General features: G+C 39.5%; 1 protein-coding gene across 5 annotated transcripts in view; it reads left to right on the forward strand.

Moving 5' to 3' along the window:
- Positions 1 to 21,977, forward strand: part of PDE10A (phosphodiesterase 10A) — a 253,255-nt gene that overhangs the window by 203,143 nt on the left and 28,135 nt on the right. For all 5 annotated transcript variants that reach the window (XM_074990261.1, XM_074990262.1, XM_074990264.1 and 2 more), the window contains 8 exons: positions 1,260 to 1,311; positions 6,099 to 6,241; positions 8,852 to 8,944; positions 9,501 to 9,687; positions 11,518 to 11,660; positions 12,901 to 12,984; positions 15,766 to 15,916; positions 21,424 to 21,579. In XM_074990261.1, coding sequence (XP_074846362.1) covers positions 1,260 to 1,311; positions 6,099 to 6,241; positions 8,852 to 8,944; positions 9,501 to 9,687; positions 11,518 to 11,660; positions 12,901 to 12,984; positions 15,766 to 15,916; positions 21,424 to 21,579 — 1,009 coding nt within the window. The remainder of the gene's footprint in view (positions 1 to 1,259; positions 1,312 to 6,098; positions 6,242 to 8,851; positions 8,945 to 9,500; positions 9,688 to 11,517; positions 11,661 to 12,900; positions 12,985 to 15,765; positions 15,917 to 21,423; positions 21,580 to 21,977) is intronic.

Below are 21,977 nucleotides of genomic sequence, written 5' to 3' on the forward strand. Positions count from 1 at the left end.
ATCCCCTTTTATTAGTGGAAGAAGAGGTCTGTGTGGCTCAAAAATTGTCTGTTACCAACAGGAGATGGTCAAATAAAAGATATTACCTCACCCATCTTTTCTCTCTAGATTTACCATAAAACCTTCTAAAATGCTTGTGGCTTTACTATTCTAAATAATAGTCATTTAATGCTGGGAATTTTATAGGTAAATAAATATGATGTACCACATTTTGGATTATCACTATGTGCAGAAAGATATATTTCACTTCCAAAACGAGGAACTAATGTAGTGACAAATGCCAGGCAGTTGCAGGTAAAAGGCTTGCACTAGCAAGAAAATAACAGACTTGCCTTTAAAAATGGCCTGTACTTTATATTTTATTTAAGGCAGGTTTCCAAGTAGCTGAGCAAACTGTTGACGCACAGTGTTTCCAGGCTATTTTCCACAAAGTTTTAGAGTGGATACAGAACACACATCTCCCACATTTCATGCAGTCACTGCAAATACAAAATTAATTCATTATATATTCCCTTCCCCTTTGGGCCCAACACAAAGGGAGCTGTGTATGTGCTCAAGGCCGTTGGACAATGCCTTTTTCTGTCTGTAGGAATGCTGTAATCTAAGGTTTATTAAGTTTGGGTATGTGGAAGATTTGGGGGTTTTTTTGTTTATTTGTTTTTGGGTTTGTTTGTTTTTTGTGTTTTTTTTTTGTTTTTTTACTAGAAAGTTTGACCTTTATCTTTCAATACTTTTGATTGTCCTTGAACAGTCTCACTTCAGAATAAGAGTGAGATATCAGTTCTTCTTTCTTTGCAACCACAAGGTTACTCTTCTCTCCAAATGTGCTATGCTGTGCCTGGGTTAATAAAGAACTATCATTTAAATGTTTTCTAGGTTTTTACCTCCCTTGGTAAAGGTGGTTTAGTATGACATTAATTATGTCAAGTAACCCAATACATAAACCTAACGAAGTGTATTCTGAAGCATTTGAATAATACATATGTTGAAACATTTTAGTGCAAAAGAGAATGTGTGTGTGTGAAGAATACTTGCTCTGAAAGGTACCAAAGCACTGCAGTGCTGAAGAGTTTTGTTAAATACAGACTTGAAGCAGCATATGGTAGGGTCTCGCTAATTTGTTGATTTGTTTATTTTCATGTATTTTAACCGAGTTGTATGTTTACCTAAAACGGATTAAAACATGGAACTTGCCCAAATCCTTGTGCTGTCTCAATCAAAATAACATTACTTACTGATTCTGTATCTTTTCTTTACAGAACCTATTTTGATAATATAGTGGCAATAGATTCTCTACTTGAACATATAATGGTAAGCTACTTTTCTTTCATCTTTAAATTCGTACAGCATATCTGTTAGTGTCCCTTTCACACTGAAGTAATACGCAGCATTGTTGAACCATAGCAGCTGTTTCTAATGACAAGTAATTCTGAGGATGGTCTGTAAGTCTATGTTTACTGTGCAGGGTTATTTTGAAATTAACTTTGTGGGAGTGTACACTCCACACACTCTATTTTGAAATGAACTTGAAATAGCATGTGCATTATTTGAAAATCGGTGAAGCTAATTGCAGGAGGAATAATTCCTGTTTTGAAATCGGTGCTCTTGAGACACAGAATAGTGCTATTTCGAAATAAGCCATAACAGCATGCAGTGGCACCATTTTGAAACAGCACTGTGTGTCCGGAAATGCTATTCTGAAATAGCTGGGTAGTATTTTGAAATACATTTTGTGTGTAGCAGTTATTGAAAAATAACTGTTTCAAAATACCGTATTTCAAAATAACTCTGTAGTGTAGACATTGCCTAAGGAAATAACGATAATGGCCCACTTGGTTATATTAACCAGAAAACTTAATTTCACAGTTTCATATGTACTAAGTTTATGGGATCTCTGTGAAATAAATGTTGTTCTCAGATTTGCTAGATATGTGGAATATTTTGGTAAGGAAAGGCACTGGTTTTTCTTAGCATTTTAACTTGTTCTTCTGACTGCTTCTTTCTACTTTCAAATCACCACATATAATACTTCTCAAAAAAACTACCAAAAATAGCCCTTCAGATTGAGGAGTGTTGTCTGTGTGAAGCCATGTGGAAATAGCAAGCCTTACCCCATTGATAGTTTATCCAGTGATGCAATATGTACAAAGAGAGTTGTTACCTCCCAATTAGGACGTAAACAGATTGAGATTCTGCAGCTACAGAGTTGCACAGTCAGTTACAGAACATTGTGGCAGCAGTTAAAGCTGGTTGCATGGTAATAACTGAGTTCATAAACCACACACAATTTTCTTGAATGTATTCATTACTCAGAATTATTCATGGAACAATATCTACAAGTAAATTTGCCTATAGATTGTTTGCTGAGCATTTGAATGTGAATGGTGGCATTTAGTTTTGGACAAACATGTTGAATTAATATGGTTCTCTTCCCTGATTGAATGAGTGTATGTAAGAGTCAGTTTTCTCATGAGTGGTTGCATTCAAATTTAAAAATCACTGTCCAACAGTATTCTTCAGTGTTTGCTCTGATCTTACCAATGGACTTTTAAGCTAGGATAGTCAGAGAAAGTAAAACAACAACGCAAAGCACGGCAAAATAAATTTGTTTAGAAAGTTGAAACAACATTCATGAGACATATGTTGCAGTTTCAGCTGAAGTCTAGTTTCTACACAGACAAGAATTGCTCTCTTCAGCGCACAGGAAACACTCCTCAGTTTCAACGGCGTTGGCTGTTCTTATTTACACAAATTGCTTCACAACATTGCTTAACATTTACAAGAATGATGGGAACACAATACACAGACCTTAATGATATTCTTCTCTGTGAACAGTCAAAAGTTGAGCACACACATGGCAATGCAATATGCTTATTCTTTCATCATCCTTCCTAACACCTGCTCTCTCAGCATTCTTCTGTACAACCTGCATTGATGCTTCCCGTTCAACTTCCTTTGAAGTCCATGCCAGCTGGCTTCTTCTGGCTCTAGCGGAAAGACAAGGATGGATCTGCTAGTTTGTGCCTCCACTACAATTTTGCTAGAAACCAGTTATCATCAGCCGTATTTCCTAGAATGAGAGAACAGCAAGAATTAATCTCCTTTTCCCAAGTTATTGATGGTTCTTGCACAAATAAGTAGCATTTCTCTGCTTGTCTTGATATCTTTGTCTGTCTTAGTGAATTCAGTACAGTAAAAGATGCTTGACTGGGATCACATATGAATGTCCATATGGGGTCAGACCAAAGATCCATCTAGCCCAGTACCCTTTCTTCTGACAAACGCCAAATCAAGGTGCCCTCAAGAGAATGAGAAGAACAGGTGGTCATCAAGTAATCTGACCCCCATTGCCCATTCCCAGCTTTTGGCAAACAGAAGGACACCATCTGTGCTCATCCTTGCTAATAGTCATTGATGGACCTATCTGCCAGAACTTATCCAGCTCTTTTTTGATTCCTGTGCAGTCTTGGCTTTCACAGTTTCCTTGGGCAAGGAGTCTCACAGGTTGACTGTGTATCATGCTCAGAAGTGGTGCAACAAATGGGGAGCAAAAGTACAAGTTTAACCACACAATGCCTGAATAATGTGTTTAAGTACTACTCTGAAGGCTCTGCCCTAAGGAGTGAAATGATAAGTCGGTCACCTTCAGTACTTGGCCTCCCTATTACCTCAGTTTTATAATGGTATTACCTTCTAGGCACTGTTAAACTGGGTTGATTTTGAGCCAATGACTTAATGCAGTAAACTTTGCTAAACCTTTTAGGCATCTGCTCCATAAAGAGTAGTACAGATTGAAACTCTCTAATCCAGAATTCTTTCGTCCAGCAACATCCAAAATGATTTTAGTTAGCTGGATTACCCCTTATCATGGATGGACAAGTTGCTTGCAGTCCCATAAAGTTTGTTTATAGCCACCAGTCCTGGCTCTCAGTATTCAGTGCTGTTATGTATCTGTAATTTACCCCTAAATGTCTTGTAAGAGCCCAGTAAGCAGTGGAAGTGTTGGTAGTGCTGCTAAATAATAGTGACCTCCCATGCTCTGGCAAATTCTGTTTTCCAGCAGCAGTCAGGTCATGAGGATGCCAGACTTGAGAGTTACAACCTGGATTTTAAGAAGATAAGTCTGACAAAAATAGGCCATTGCATAAGATTAATGACACCACCCTTCAGGAGTTGAACATATTAGAACACAATGCCTTGTGATCTGTTTTAAAATATTAATGTTTTATGAAGCACCTGTTTCAGAAAGTACAGAGGCAAATCTTCTTTAATATAATCTTAAGAATTGCCAAAGTGGTTTAAAATAGTTCCTCTGGTTTGAATGATAGAGGAACAATGGGAATGGCTGTGCTCTTTAACTCCCATGTGGAGAAAAAGATACTTTAGGCCTGATTCCCAGTCTGTCATCGTCTCTGGTGGCGCCAAAGAGCCAGAACATAACTGGATCTTTCCAGCAAGGGCTCTTTCCCTCATAAGGGGATCTTCAGCTGGTATAGCTGGATTCTATACAGGTTGCAATGTAAGGGGCAGGATATAAAAAGGTATGACAGGAGAGGACTGCTGTCGTCCTGCAGTCAAAGCCTGGCCATCGGAACCTTGTGTGCCACAGATAGTTGACACAAAATTAGTCCCAGAATCAAGGAGCCACAGAGATTCTTTGCAGCCCAGACCGAGTCCCGTATACACTGGGACAAATGAGAATCTGACACAATATTTTATATCTCTCTTAATCATGATGAAAATGCCACTTCCCTTCTTTAGAAATGTATGCTAACCTCAGAACTTCCTTGAGTGTATCTCTAACACACACACGTGTGGGCTAACACACACAAAGGGTATTTTAACCAAACTCGTGCACACAAAATGTAGGGCTCTTGCAGTCCAAGAGTAAGTTCTCGTATTTTTGTCTGCTGTAAGTGAAGGGGTATTCTTCACAATGGCAAAGCAAATGAAAACAAAAGAGAATCAGGTGTTTTTGTGTTTTGTTCAGCTGAAACCATCACGATTAGATCATTCAATTTTGGAAATGCTTCCCAAAGTCCAGTTTCAATTTTACTTTTTCCATCCTTTCAATAAACTGGTTAGGGTTGTTACTGATGGATTCAACATGCTGATATGTATTCTGGAGAAGCTTGAAACTGTGTTTATGCAAACCCTTATATTAATAGCCTAGGGTCAGATTACACATGTGACACGCATGCTTTGTGATCTATATTTTCAGATATCACAATATAATTTATAGTCTCAGAGGGGCAGCCGTGTTAGTCTGTAGATTCACAAAAAACAAGCAGTCCTGTAGCACCTTAAAGATTAACAGATGTATTTATTAGAAAATGAGCTTTGGTGGGTAAGACCCACTTCTTCAGATTTATTATATGTCTGTGCATCGCCTAATATGGACGGTTTTCAACCTGAGAGAGGCATCTTAATGCTGCCACAATACAGTGAATGCTATTAATGGTAAATAAACTAAAGATTTCAAGAAAGCAAGGACTTGTCTTGCTTGTGAAGTAAAAAGGGAGAAAAGAAATGTCAGAAAAATCACATCAGGCTCTAATTTTGAAGTAAAATACAGCGATGCTTTTCTCCTTGGCCTCAAATCACATTTTGATATGTGCATCTAGCTGTAATGATGGAGTGAGTGGTCAGTCTGTTAGGAACACAATGTATTCAGAGTTTTACAAGTCATAAAGCCCATAAATTATTGTTTGATATTGTTATGTCATCAAATCTATTAAAATATCAATTATTTTTAAAAGTAAGGAAAAGGCTGTCATTACAAAGGCATTTTGTACCCCCCAAATACCCTTCTTCAATGAGAGAGCTATTTTTGTCCTTGTACATGGCCCACAGAAGCCTCTGAAAATCCCTTGATGTTTTTAAATTAAAATGTCAAAACTGTAAATAACAGTTTGATTTAAATAAATTATTGTATAAATAAAATAAAAACATCATTTTTATGTGTTAAGAAATTTTCTAGAAACTGCTCTCTTTATTGGAAAAGCTGGCAGAACAGTGACATGTAAGGGGCCTACACAGTGACTGAATTTCACCTCAGGCCTTGTGAGATTAATCTTAGTTTTGTTTTCTGTCTGTAGATATATGCAAAAAACCTGGTGAATGCAGACCGCTGTGCACTCTTCCAGGTTGATCACAAGAACAAGGAGCTGTATTCAGACCTTTTTGATATTGGAGAGGAAAAGGAAGGGAAACCCGTCTTCAAGAAGACCAAAGAAATAAGGTAAGAACAACAGAAGAATGCAATTTAATTCTAATTAGCTATGAGCAGGTATTTTGTTACCCCGTGTCTGTGCCTACTTGCAGGTGCCTACCCTGACAATACTTGTCATACTGTGATATCATTCCCACCAGGACCCGCCTCCAGAAGGTAGTACTTCTGGGAATGACATTGCAGTGCCATCGAAACAACGTCTCTGAAGCTATAACGTCACTCCTGGAAATGCCGTCTTCCGGAGGCGGTCCTTTTGGAAATCATGTTGGAAAAAAACACTGGTGCTCCAAGGTAGGTAAAGGAGCAGGTGTTAAATTAAACCCCCTTATCTACAGTTCAGCAAGTTCAAGACTTTTATCGGCATTCTCAAGCTCAATCTAACTGTGAGATTTTTCTCTCACTCAAATTCAAACTAGGAAAATTATCATGGGTAGTTCTGGTGGGCAAATCAGGCATTGCCAGTTACGGGGATGATCTAGTCAAACCTTTTAAGGCAGGCATTTACGCAGATTTTAGTTTCTACTTGCTTCACGTGATATGGTGAATCTGGAATTTTTTCACTTGGGTAGTTGTGTTTTTTAAAGTGTAGTTGCATTGGTCCAGTCTAAGCTTTGCACAGACATGGAAGGCTACGTCAGGCTCTCTGACGAGTTTTAAAACCAATGTGTCATTGGCTTGGTACAAATGTCTCATTAGTATGTAAATTTTACACAGACACCCATTCTAAGGGGAAAAAGCCATCAGAATAACTAGGTAACTTGTAAAAGTTTCAGTGGAGATTGGTAATTTTTATAGGGCCTTTCATCCAGAAAAATGCCTAATGGAAGTAAACTCAGATTTTTTCAAAGCAGGAAAGGGGATTTGGGACTAATATGTTTTATAGTTAGTGAAAAATGAGCGACTAAATCCCATGCATTGCTTCAAAGTCTTTCCAGTATAAAATAAACACACACAGCTCTTCACTCAGCAGGAACATTTTGAAATGGTTTAATTGATGGCTTTTTTTTTTTTTTTTGAATCTTTAAAGATCTGATTCATAAAGGCATGTAAGTCAGATTTTCTTATGCTCAGTGGGACTCACTTAGGGTGATGTTTGTTCTCTATTACATTGTGTACGTGAGCATAAGCGGACTCTACAACGGTGCAGTTCTATGTACTAAGGAGCAAGAAGATGGTATGAATTAAAGAAGGAGGTGGCCTACATACACTTTCTTACATCCTCCTGATGATTGTCTTGTTTGCAGTCCTCTCATCTGTCCCCTCAGGTTGCGAACTACACAGATTTTTATTGTGTGTGTTGCAAATTCTGGGTGGAGGGGAAGCATAAGGGGAGAGGACTGAAACATATACATGTTCCAGAGGGTAAGAGAGTCTGAGGTCGTATAATTGGTGTGCATGTTGTGTGGGACAGGTAAAAAAGGTATAATGTGCACCAGCTTCTTGCAGACATACAGTATAACCTCAGCGTTACGTACAGCTTGGGACTGGAGGCTGTTTGTAAATCTGAAATGTTCATAACTGAACAAAATGTTTTAGTTCTTTCAAAATTTTACAGCTGAAAATTCACTATACAGAAGAAAAATACTGCTTTTAGCTATCTTAATGTAAATGAAACAATCACAGAAACGCTTTCTTTACCTTGTCAAATCTTTTTTAAACTTTCTTTATTGTTTTATAGTTGCTTACACTTAACCTAGTACTGTACTGTATTTGTTCTGAATATTTTTTGTGTGTCTGCTGCCTAAATGCATACTTCCATTTCCAAATAAGATGTATGATTGACTGGTCAACTCATAACTCTAGTATTTCATACCTCTATGGTTCCACAGTACTGAGTAAATCCTGGCCTTGCAGAAGTCAATTTAGACTAACATGTGCAAGTCACCCACCTTTGAGACTCTCTGCTTATTCTCTTCTGGGCCTTCTTTCAGTTATTGGAGCCAGAAGTGTTTATGTTGAAGAATGATCAATATTTTCCTGTAATTATATTTGCTGCAAGATATCTATGATTAAAACTTCATTATGCTTCATGTACTTGATTTCATTGTGGAAGGTCAACAAGATTTAGATTTTACTAGTGAATCTTCGCTTGCTGTAAAATGAAATGTATACATCCATTTTAAGGTTTATGTGGCCAAGTGCACATGAAATGCACCCTTCACATTTTTTCTTGATTTATTCTAAGCTTTGTAATTTTTTGTCAAAGAAGAATATCACATGAGAATTGTTCATAAACTAGTTGAGATATGAGAGATGCTAATTAGGAATTATAAAGTAAACTGATGACTTTAAACACATGTCATCAGACTGCAAAAATGTAGTGAGATGTTATGAACATGAGTTAGAAATAACCTTTTAATCTTTTTGTGGATAGCCATCCTTTTTTATCTAAATGATTGTAGCATGGGACCTTTTTTACCTATATAGCTATATAGCATATTTTCAGTAGCTGTCTGTATTATTCATCACAGGTCCTTTTGATGTTTCAATTATTTTTATCCTTTCCAATAACATGATTAAGCTGAATGTACATTCATATAACGGGGGCAGTTTGCAGTAGAAAAAAAAACTATTCAAATTGCTCATATACTGATTGAGGTGTCTTTTTAATATGTGCAGATTTTCTATTGAGAAAGGAATAGCGGGTCAGGTAGCAAGAACAGGTGAAGTCCTTAACATTCCTGATGCCTATGCAGATCCACGCTTTAACAGGTAAGACATTCTTTAGTTACAACTAGGCCAGGAAAAACAAGAAAAACAAGATACCTCGCTTTTTGTTTAATGTTAACTCAAATTTTAGAGATATTAAAAGTTCATTAGTATGCTTTCCTGGAATGAAGTTGTCCGAGGGAAGATTTAGTTTCACAGCATGGTCTGTGATCTTGTGACTGTGTTCTGTGAAAATTATTTTGATTCTGTCTTCCCAAATAATTGAGGATGTATTAAATTATTTTATTCTAGTTGGAAGTATGCAGACCTGGATGGACTCTTTCGTGCTGTACCATTAACTCAGTCTGATTGGGTTAGAAAATAGGTGTGTTTCAGGCATGTGAAGACCAGCTGAATCATAAAAATAGAGCTTTAAAAACAGTTTTGGGATTTTTATGAATGAGCTGACTTCACTGGCTGAAGTTTTGTTTCTTTTATTTTTAAATGGAAATTTAAATACTAGATTAGTGAATCCTGTGTTTATCTAAAATGGCATTTCTAGGGAAGAAGCAATGGCCATTAATTGTTGTCCTTCTCTTTCTCTTCCCCAACTCTCCAGAGAAGTTGACCTCTACACAGGATACACAACCAGGAACATTCTGTGCATGCCTATTGTGAGCCGAGGAAGTGTAATAGGCGTTGTGCAGATGGTGAACAAAATAAGTGGAAGTGCCTTCTCTAAAACCGATGAGAACAACTTTAAAATGTTTGCAGTCTTTTGTGCTTTAGCCTTACACTGTGCAAATGTAAGTTTTTATCATCCAGAAGCCAAACATGAAGTATAAAGAAACTTTTAATTCTGTCAGCTATTGATGGTGACATGCAGCGTTAGAATCTGCTTGAGATTGTATCAGTTCTGCTTCATCTTCCAAATCATTAAAGTGGATTAATAATTTTGCTTTGTTGAGCCAAGGGGGCATCCATAATGTGTTGCTTCTTTCCTGTTAAGGATTCAGTTGATTTCTTCTGAAATAATTGAGCAAATGATGTCAGTTATGTGCAGCTAATGTAAAACAATATATTCCAGTCACAGTGTACAGAATGCCTCTTAACTCTGTTAAGATAGGGTGCATGAGCCTAATTGATTTACGAGGCACTAGGTATGTACTTTACACAGTTATCTAGATGATGGAGGGAGTCTATGTAGTGCATTTGAGTGTACACTTAACGCCCAGTACTTTCCTCACAAAACTGTCCAAGTTCCTTGTGTCATGTATCCTCATTAGTCATCCTACTGGGGGCTGCGGGGGGGGAGATAGTGTTTAGTTATAAAGTACAAACAGTTTATAGTCCTTACCACACAGGAATAAAAATGCAATGTTAACCATTATAAAAATGGAAATAACCATTTTTTATTGACGAGTAATATTGGACAACGTCATAGTCAGGCCAGCGTCAGATAAGACCATTTTTACACCACTCTGTCTGTGCAGAGAAGTAAATGATATTTACACCCAATTTATGTGACTAGTGAGGTACAAAGTAGCCTTAATGTACATCAGAGTCACATCCAATCAAGTTTCATCTTTTGGGCACAGATCTACAATGTTGGAGAAGGAACCCTCAAGGCATATTCCTCTTGGGCATTTTCTTAAAATGAAATGCAATTCTCTTTAGTCATTTATAAAACAAACCATGCATAATGTATTTGAATTCCAGTCTCTTAGTATATAATTGAACTTTTTTCCCCTGGTGCTGCGTAATAACTTTTCCACTCTCTCCTTTGAAAAACACTGTCCCTGGAGAAACAGTGCACGTACATTTTTTGAAAAACTCAGTGGGAAGATTGAAAATATATAGAAAATATTGTTATTTAAATTAGTTCTTTTGGGCCAAATTGTGGGTGTTTCATGCAGTGAGCCCCTTTACCATTTCCGCATCTTCTGTCCACATCACAGATGGTAACAAGGGCATTGAAACAGGCTTACAGGATATGTCTACACATCAGCCTTATTTCAACATGGCATGTTCCAAAATACCCATTTCAAAATAATGCAGCTTCGCACAAAAAGTTATTTGGAAGTAGCATTTAGGTATTTCAACATAGATTGTTTACACATGGGGAGCCTATTTCGAAATCACCCCATTGGATGCATTATGGCTTATTTTGAAATAGGTGCTATTCCCAGTTTTAACAGCACCTATTTTGCAATAGCCATTTCAAAATATGTGCTTTTTGTCATAGAATGAGGTTCACCAATTTCAAAATAACCGAACTGCTATTTTGAATTCATTTCAAAATAGTTGTTGCATCATGTAGAACTGGGATAGTTATTTTGAAATGACTGCTGTTATTCTGAAATAACTGTGCTGTGTACACATGCCCACAAAGTGGCTACCTTTTGAGTGTCCAGTTTTAGACACCTTAAAAGGAAAGTATCTAATTTTCAGGAGTGCTGAGCTTTCACTGTCCTGAAGTCTGGATCCTATAATGTGTGTCAAGTCAGGCATCCAGAATAACTTGTCAGTTTTGTAAATGTAAGCCTTTATTATTAAGAATAAATGCTTGATCTTGAGGGAAGCAGGCTTTATCTTAACTAAAATCCAGTGTTGATGAATAACAATTGTTCTTTCAGATGTACCACAGAATTCGCCATTCGGAGTGTATTTATCGTGTAACGATGGAGAAGCTCTCCTATCACAGTGTTTGTACAGCAGAAGAATGGCAAAATCTCATGCACTGCACACTCCCTACCCACATCTGCAAAGAAATTGAACTGTGAGTGTTTGTCATTTCAGCAGCAGCTATAACCTGTCCTTTGGTCAGAAAGTTAAATTTTCCACATGCAACAGAGGGTTTGTGGAAATCGTTATCATGGAAACATGCAAAAACGATAGGGATTGATTTTGAATGGCCTCACATCTCTTTATATCTCTACAGAATAAGTATAATACAGATGTAAAATGTTACCTAATCAGATGCATTTTGCATCCATTCTGCACAAGTGTAAATAACAGAGCAGCTTTCAGGATTAAGCCATAAAGTCAGATAGTTCTTTGCAGTGTAATTTCTAATGGTTTCTTGAATGATATCCTATAACCCACCTTATCTTTAAAACCATTATTACTTGTAAATATAGGCAGGTTTGCTTTTTTGAAGCACAGATCCCAATTGTTTTTTGAACCTGAACACAGAATCATTTTACAAACAATTTAGCTGCCTTCAGCTCTGACACACCCACTGTGCTGGTCAGTGTATCACGGACAGTCTAACATTAGGTGGCTTCACTGGAAAGTAAATAGAATCCTGCATCACAGCAGGTGCAAAGAAAGGGGTTAATTAATAACTGAGGGGCGAGCAGTTCTGCTGTGCTCTGCACCTCCCACAAAGTGGCTGTGAATGTTGGTATGAGATGGAAAAACTTTGACTCATGAAGCATAAGAATACAGTATTAATCATGACATTTTGACATTTTATTTAGTTTTCTATTAAATAGTAAAAGCTAATTTTTTCCCTACGAAAATGAAACCTAGCGGAAGTTGCATCCGATTCTCGAAATAAGTAATTAATTTCAACCAGCCTTGAAAATGCCAGGGAATCGATCATTATATATGAGCCATCCTTACAGCTTTTGTGGGGATGATTAATTTGAGTTTTAACATTTTTGAATGACATTAAAACTACCCTCATTATGCTAATTCAATAAAGAAGATTCTGGTGAAGTCTCTGATGTATTTTTAAAACAATATAGTTCCCTTGGAAAGGGAATGGCGTGATTGTTTCTATTGAGTAGAAGTCCATAGCTGATGCAAATCTGTGTAGCTCCATTAAAGTAAGTGGAACTAAGCTAATTTACATCAGCTGAGGATCTGATCCACAGAGTCAATATAGTGTATATGTTTTATTACAAGACTCTGCTGTCTGGTGAGCATGTGGTCCAGAAGTTTTTAGCCTAGTTATAATAAGAATGAAAGGATGTTTGCTGCTGCTGCTGAACTTGAATATTCTCTTATGTTAGATACCACTTTGATATTAGTCCCTACGAGGATGTCTGGCCAGCCATTTTTGTCTACATGGTCCACCAGTCCTGTGGCACAACCTGGTATGAATTACAAATATTTTATATCAGTATTATTTTGGTTATGTGATGATGATGAATTTTTCTTAATCTTGTGACCAAACCCCTCAACTGCTTGGATAATTTTTAACAACGGGCTGTTCTCCTGTCTAGACAGGAGCCTAGTAAGCGAATTTGATTTCCAGGCTCAGTTTTTGTTTCTTAGCTGGAAGGGCTGGGCATGTTTTGGGGACAATAAGCTCAGTCCCAAGTCAAAGAACTCTACCAGTTGAACAATGGCCCTTTGAGTCAACAGCAGCATTGCTTGGTTCTCAGTGGAGATTTATCTGGTGCTCCTCAGTCAGAGGGATGACGACAGCTTTGCAGGGTTTCTCGATAATAAAGTAGACCTAAGGTCAATCTATGCAAAATATAGATGCTGAATTGCTTTAAAATATTATTTACACGGTGTCTGGAAAGACGCTATCAATTAGACCCTCTATCTAGCATACAGCAGTAGTGGACAGGAAAAGAAGACATCAATACCTCTTCCAGCCTCAGTTCTGACCCACTCATAACCTGCTCCTGTCTTACTCCATACTGCAAAGCAAATGAGCAACAAGCCTCACAGTAATACCATCTTGTTTCCAGTGTCGGAAGTCTTTGGTTCCATAGATGGGGGCTATGTTTACTCCTAAATTGCTTCAGTTCTAATTTATTTGTTTTCCATGGGTTTTAATTTAAAGAAGGGTGAGTGTAGAGGAATAGCTGCGGGTCCTAGTGGCAATCCCTTGCTTGCGCTCAGTGAGAAGTAACAGGAGCACAGCAGTGGAGGGAATAATTTTATTCCAGATTGAGGTATTCTGTCTGTGGTGATCATGCTTTTGATGGTGATTTCCCTGTCCTTCAGTAGTTTCTGAAAACAGGCGGGCATGGACAGGTGTTTGAATGCAGTAGAAGTGATCATTGTAATATATGTTTTCCCGAGGAATATCCCATTTCAAGCAATATTTTTAACAAGGATTGTGTGGAAGACACTGTTGCAACAAGGGTCACATAAATACACTGACAGTCAAGAGACAGCAGTGCTGATAGACTGTGCGCGCTCTCTTTTTTTCTACCCATTTGTGGAATACACTATGTTATGCACACCAAAGCACCTGGGGACATTCACCACCTGTAGAAACAAACAAAACTAGGTACTGGTACTCAGCCAGCTCCCTGCCCCACCCCGCCCCACCCCCAGCCAGTCCCATAGCTGGGGCTGCAGACATGCCAGTACTCAGTCCTGACAAGCACAGGCACAAAAAAAATCATTGAAACAAGATATGATAATTTTTAAATAAAAATATATATTGATAATTACTCCAGCCAGGAAGGATTAGTCAGTTTAGAACTCGCTTCTTAAAGAATTAAATGTAAATGTCAGAGAGAAATAAAAATTAAAATGCTACAATAACACACTTGGAAAAAAATAGATAATATATGTACATTGCAGGAAGTACAAAGTAGTAACAGCCGTATTTATACAACTGTGTGTTGGGAGGTGAGCGTGAAAGAGATGAGTGTGTGCATCACTGCGACATCTCCTAATTGGGTGTGCACATGTGTGGCAGAGTAGGTGTGTGTGAGACAGAGTGGATTTGTGGGTGAGTGGCAGATTTGTGAGAGACAGACCATGGGTGACACTGCAGAAGGGGGATGCAGGTGTGTGAAGGAATTTGTATTCCTTGCTTTAATGCCTTGTGTTTCCCAAAGAGTTAACTATAATGTAGATGCCTGTGAGGACAAAGAGAGTGCATAAGCTACTGAGTTGGCTTTGGAGGTTCAAAATGGGTCTCAGAGTAGATGGAAGTTGGTATTTTACAGCCTCCATGCCAAAGCTGGGGGGCTGCTTAGGTGCCCACCCACCTCATCCTAGCCAAAAAGCTGTCAGTGTTCCTGCTAGGGAGGGGTGAAAATAACTGATTGGCTGCCAAGAGCTGATCTTCCTCTGGATGCATTCCTCCTGGGAGCAGCTGCAGGATAGAACAAGGTGAAGAGAAGAGCATCAGAACGCACATTGCCCAGTGTGCAGCTCTGCTAATCACCTAGGTGGCATGTAAATCTCTCGTGCACAGCCCTACATCCGTGCAGCTTACACTAAACACAGTTGGTAGATATTCTTAATGCTGCGTGCTTATACTTATTCACATAATGCTGATTTAGCTGTCCTTTTTATTATTAACCCAACCTGTAATTTCTTTTGACCACCCTCAGGCTATTTTAAGCGCACAAGACAGGTAAGGAGGCTAAGACATAGGTTTCCTTATTTGAAATAGCTCTTCAAACTATATGGATTGAGATATAGGTTATATACAGAGGATGTCAATTAGAGAAGCTATTTTTAGCCACTGCATACTCCAAAATTGGAACAGAATAATAGACAAAAATGTGTCAAAAAAGCAAAGAGGAGACGTTGTTTTTTGCCAGCCGTACTCCACTTTAAGATCGTTATTTCTCTTGAGGTTATTAATATTTTCCAGTGTGCAAAACATATCTGTTTAAGAAAATCACAGTCAGGGATTCTACAAATCAGTCAGGTTGTCTACAAATAAACTTGAGAGCTAGTTGGGAAGATTGACTGCATCAGAACATAGCAGATTAAAATCAGACTGTCACTGTGGTTATGTTCTCTATGACTATTGGAATCAGTGTTTCATAATTCTGACAGAGAACCAAGTCATGTATGCTTTGTTATAAAGAGCAAATTACTGCTGAGTGAACTAGACTTACTGTCATTTTTTCCATCCTGTTTCTTCTTTCTTGCCATTTTTTTCTTCGAAGCTTTGAACTTGAAAAGCTATGTCGTTTTACTATGTCTGTAAAGAAGAACTATCGCCGTGTGCCGTATCACAACTGGAAGCATGCGATTACAGTTGCACATTGCATGTATGCCATACTTCAGAACAACCAAGGGCTTTTCACAGACCTGGAGGTAAGCCTGGAGACCATAGTACTATTTTTTTAAATCTTGTAAGTCAGGCTATGTTTACTCTCTGAAATAAAATCCAATTTATTAAAGTCGACTTTGTAACACTGGGTTTTATAAAGCCGACTTAGTGTGTTCCCCTTAAATTGCCCAAGTTTGTTGCTGCAGTGCATTGTGGGAACCTGTCCCACAGTTCCCTCAGCCCTGTGGCATTCTGTGTTTTCTTGCTGATACATTATGGGAAAAAATGCCCCGACAAGTAGTTGTGGGTGTGTGGTATCACCTTCCCAGAATGTATTGCCCTCATTCTCCTTCTGTTGAAAACAAATGGTCATTTTTGCGAAGTCTCTTACCCCGATGACAGAAATTGTTTGATTCGTCCGCATTACGCTCCCCGTACGCTAGCGATTTCTACATGTCCGTTGCTGGCACTGTTCCTCATTCTGTCCCTTTTTGAAAAACAGTGACTTTAAAAAATAACTTGACTGTAGCACGTGAACAGGTCATTCAACTACTCTTCCCCCTGTGAAAATACACCAAACAGATGGACTTCAGAAGGTGAAGTACCCAGGTAAGGTCTGGGAGCACACAGCTTACTGTGCCATGTCAACAGATCGTTCAACTACTTTACCCCTAGTGAAAACACACCAAACAGGTTACTGTTGGGACTGTGGGTCCCCTGAGAAGGGAGAGTACTGGCATATGTTGCCTCTGATGGGCCAGCCCTGAAAATATAATTTGCCAAGGGCAAGCCCTCTGGCAAGTGTTACCTTTGAGGGGCCAGCCCCTGAAAAACTCAGCTGGCAGAGGCCAGCTGAATCAGTTGTGTGTCTAGGCGGGGAGGGGAGAGCCCCGAATATATCTGCTGCCCTCTGAGTGTCAGCCCCTGAATATATTTGCTGACAATGGCCATCCCCCGGCACATGTTGCCTCTCAGGGGCCAGCCCTCAAAAAAGTTAGCTGCTGGGAGCCAGCCCCTGGCACTTGGTGAGCCCCTCCTGGAAAATGTGAAGCAGAGAAAATGAGTTTCTCACAGAGAAGAAGCCTTCATCCTTCACAGGACAAGATGTGCTGAGGTCTGGAAGCCTGGTCTGCACTGCACAGCTGGCACATGGTGTGGTGGGGCAGGGACTTGCCCACCACCCGCGTGGCACCTGTGGGGGTGGGATAGGGGGCTGCCCCCTACAAATGTGAAGGTCAGAAAAGAAGTTTCTCAGCCTCTCCTGCTAAATCCTGTGCAGCGAAGAAGCCTTTACCACGTGCAGAGCAGGACATGTTGCTATCTGCTATACCGCTGTCTGGTGCCCCAGCCAAGCTGCCACATGGTGTAGTGGGGTGGGGATTAGCCTGCCAGCTGAAATGGGATCCTGGCTCTCCTGATGACTGCATGCTGGAGTTCTCTCATGGCCACAAGCCATTGCTATGCTGGCCAGAAAGAAAATGAATACAAATTGCTGGGCTTTCTGTTTCCTACTTCCTGCACACCTGGTGAGCAGCAGAGGTGAAAGTGGCCAGAACGGGCACATTCTGGGGTATATGGGATACCTCTGGAAGCCAGTAAAATCTATTTACGGTAACACTGCTCCCACACGAGCATTAATACAACCTGTTAAATTTGAACTTGGAGTTATACCACTTAAGAGGTCAGAGGCAAGAAAGTCAGTCATAGCTCCCTTTAAAATTGACCTAATGGTATTTGCAGTGAAGACAGTCACATTGTAAAATACAGCTTAAAATCAACTTTATGCTGTAGTGTGAACAGCAGTGGAGTTCTGATCTGGAAGAACGTGTCAAATACCCTGGAAACAGATACAGTATCTTTCCGATGGGATTGTTTTGTTTTGATGCTTTTTTCTTGTAAATTTAATCTCTTTGGACTTCTCCATAAAATTTAGCCCATAGTGCTGTCCTCAACTTAGCACTCTCTCATACTAGCCACGTCTACACTAGCCCCTTTCTTTTGGAACAGGCATAGTAATGAGCCACGTTGGCAAATGCTAATGAAGTGCTGCCATGAATATGCAGCACCTCATTAGCATAATGCCAGCCATGCACGGTTTGAAAGAGCCTCTTTCGAATCGCATGCCGCCCGTGTAGATGGGGCCCTTTTGAGAGCCCTCCCCTGACTTGGAAAACCCCTTCTTCTTATTTGGTCCTTCTCCTCTTCACCCCTGTCGAGCAGTAACCAAGGTCAGGCAAAGTCCTCCTCAGGTTCCAAGCAGTCCTTTCGAAGGTGTGCCTGAGGGCAGAGTAGAAGCAGAGCTGGATCCTTCTCTGCCTTTCTTGAATTGTCTGTCCCATTTCCACCATGCCTCAGCCAGCATTACTTCAGACCACTGGGTCCGTCACACAGTGGAGATGGGATATTATATCCCATTCCTGCCCTCCCATTCTCCATACCATTCCTTCTTCTGCAACCCTTCTTATGAGCAGCTGCTGTATCAGGAGGTGTGAATGTTCCTCCATGTTGGGGAAGGCTTCCTTGGGAATTTAGGAGCAGGGGTTTCTGCTTCCACTCTTTCCTTATTCCAAAAGCAAAGAGAGGCCTCAGGGCAATTCTGGACCTCAGGGAACTCGGCAAGTTTGTCTTCAACCACAAGCTTTGTGTGGTCTCCCTGAGCATCATCATTCTCTCCTTGGATCCAGTGGATTGGTATGCCACCCCACATTTGAAGGACACACGTTTACAAATTGTGATCAAGCCTTCACACCAGATGTAGATAATACTACTACTGATTTGACTGCTTTATTAAAAATCCTAACTACCCAACTTAAAATGTTATGTGCCAAATTATTCTTTCAATATTTGGGTTTGGAGCTTAGCAAGCTTCTGTGATGTGGACCTGTGATGCTGTTTGAGTTTAAATAATACCATTTCCATTTCTGTTTCGTCACATCCATGTGCCGTTCTGTCTTTGCCCCAGTATTCTTACATTGGCATCCTTACTGAAAATGGAGACAAAATATCTATCTAGCTTTTGGATCATCTAAGTAATCCTTTATCCCTATCCTCACTGCAAAGTGGCCCAGGTTATTTTCTTGTTCTCTTTTTATTTATATGGTGAAAAAGTCTTTTACTGTTTGTTTAGTAGCATAGGAAACAGAGGATTCAGAGTATACTTAGTAGTCAAATTATGTTCTATTCAGTGCACAGATATGTTTGGAAAGCTCCTAGCTTATATAAAATAATTATAAAAACTGCCGTCCTTTAAGACCTTTGTCAGCTTTGCTCTTTACCATCTATATCTGCCCTTGTCTCCTTTCATATGCAGTTTATGAAAGAAAGTAGTTAATAACAATACAAAGGTATTACTCGTTTGACTTCAGGGATAGGCCCTGACTAAGGGAGTTAGTCAGCGATCTTGGATACATCTACACGAGAGGCTTTTCCTGGGAAAACTGGGCTTTTGTCAGGAAGAATCATGGTGCGTCTATGTGCAAAATGTGGTTTGTTGACAAAACCTGGCACATTTACTAGCAGCATTATACCTCTCCGCTCTCAGGTAGAACACCTCTGTTGACAATTTCCTGTTGACAGAACAGCCATGCAGATGATCTGGGGCCCGTTTGTCGACAGACAGGGCTTCCAGTTCACCGGGCAGCCCTGTTTGCAGAGCTTCCTGTCAGCCGTTCTTTTGAGAGATGGCCAGGCACTCTGGCTGCTCTCTGTCAACAGCAGATTGCTCTTTCGATCTGCTTTTATATGTAGATGTGATCTGTCAACAGAAGTTTTGCTGGGAAATCCCTTCTGATAGTGACTTCTGTCAACACAGGCTTCTTGTGTAGATGTAGCCCTTGATAAGGTGTAATGAGGATTTTACCTTAAACTAAGTCTAGCTTGTTAAGCTTCAATTACTAGAAATCATTTCTATTTTTATTTTTCTCATAACTATTTCTGTATTTAATCTTTATTCTTGTATTCACTTGAAATCTTTCTTTTTGGAGTGACGTAAACGTGTTTTAATTTTAATTTGAACCAATTGAATGCTGTGTTTGAACTGAATTGTATGGTACAGCCATTTAAGGTAACAGGTATTGGACTGTGACCCTTTAATGGACCTAGAAATGTTAACATTCTTCTGATTGTCCTAGGACAAAGCAAGGCAGTTCAGCTCACGTGTTTTGGGAAAAATTCAGGGCTAGGGTATGGGAATGTGACATCATCTTACTGGTTGTTAAGCAAGGTTGATGGAGAGTAGTAGAAGTCTGTTGAATTGCAGTAAGGCTGCAGCATCCAAAACATTACATAAGAATGCCCATACTTGGTCATACCAAAGGTCCATCTAGCCCAGTATCCTGTCTTCAGTCAGCGGCCAGTGCCAGGTGCCTTAGAGGGAATGAACAGAACAGATAAGCAGAAAGTGATCCATCCCCTTGTTGCCCATTCCCAGCTCCTGACAGACTTGCCGCTTTTTAAATGTGTTGATAAAAAACAAAATAAAGTTTGTTTGTTACTGTTAAATAAACAGTGATCCCTTCCAGACCACAGAATCTTTGGGCTGGATTTTCTCTAGTCTACTAAATCCACTTTGCTGCACTCTGTTCCCAGTTCTTTGTAGGTCTGAGGTGGGCCTTGTGTGTTTGATGTACATTAGAGACCTCTCCTGTAGTAGGATCAGAGAGTTGAACCCACCTTCTCATGCTTCCTCATTTTCTGCATCCAGGCAGAGTTCAGGCTGAGTGTAGAATGCATAAATTTGTGGCTTTTCCCTACTGTGTCTTTGAACTATCACACCCAGACAATTATACCTACACAAATGTAGATACCTAATAAAAATGGGCCAAGTTGTCCTGCCTTTGGAATATGTAAGTCTATTCTGTAATTCTGCAAATTTCCCTTCCTGGATTTTTTTCCCCACATCCTTTCATTTGGAACAGAGTTTGCTTGCTACAGAAGAAGCAATCACTTGACTCTCAGTAGCTGTCCGTACTGGATTTTAAGCCTCCTGCTTCTCTCCTGAACTTCCACAGTTGTGGGAAGTTTTCACTATAGTTTTTCTTTAAGGGGGTGCGGGAGTTCTCCAGAACAGAAGGGTTTCCTCAACCTGTATATAATTGTTTAGTAAATTGATAGATGGGTAGTAGCTGAAATGATATATGTTCCTTGACTCCTTCATCTTCCTCCCACACAGACTTCTCGGCCTCTGGAAACTCCTCAGTAAATCTGGAGGCAGGTAGCTGCTACGCATACACACATAGATGAAATAGTCACTCTCAGTTCATGGATCTGATGAGAACAATTTGGCCAAATATGTTTACGCCATTTGTAACTTATGGCGCACAACGCATCTTCTGAGAAACATGCTATAATCTGTGCAACTAGTAGAGCATTGTGAGAGCTTCATTGCATGGCGTGCAAAACTGCCATTTGGTGTCTTTTTTTTTTTTTTTTAATTTTATATTGTAGCATGACTGTACACTATTTAAAGAGTTGAAAATTAAACCTAGATGCAGGGAAATGGATCCCTTTATTTCTCATATTTTCTTTTTGTTTGCCTCACTCATTTCTTTAGCGAAAAGGTCTCCTAGTTGCATGCTTGTGTCATGACCTGGATCACAGGGGTTACACCAACAGCTACCTTCAGAAATTTGATCACCCTCTGGCAGCTCTTTATTCCACCTCAACTATGGAGCAACACCACTTCTCCCAGACAGTGGCCATCCTGCAGGTAGGATTACTGAATGCACTGAAGTTTGGAGTCATAGTTGTGAATGTAGTACACTTAGGAGTTCTCCATAGCTATCTTTTGAGCATGTTTAAATTCATTAATAGATGTGTAGTGTTAATGTAGAAAATAAAAATATATGCAAGGGGTGTTGCCATGGTTTATTACAGCAAGCCTATATTCCACTATTGTCAAACCCTAACTGTTAATAAATCAGGAATCAACCCTTCCCTCCCCCCAAAATCTTGAGATTTCAGTAAAACTCCTGAGACTATAAAAAATATAAAGGATGGGGTTCTGTTTATTTGCTGTCTGGTTTCCTCTAAGTCTTTAGGATACACTTGGATAATGTTTTGATGCTGTTTTTTTTTTTTTTTAAAACAATGGAGGCTTAGAAACTT

Source organism: Carettochelys insculpta, chromosome 3, assembly GCF_033958435.1.
Source record: "Carettochelys insculpta isolate YL-2023 chromosome 3, ASM3395843v1, whole genome shotgun sequence".
Taxonomy (NCBI): domain Eukaryota; kingdom Metazoa; phylum Chordata; order Testudines; family Carettochelyidae; genus Carettochelys; species Carettochelys insculpta.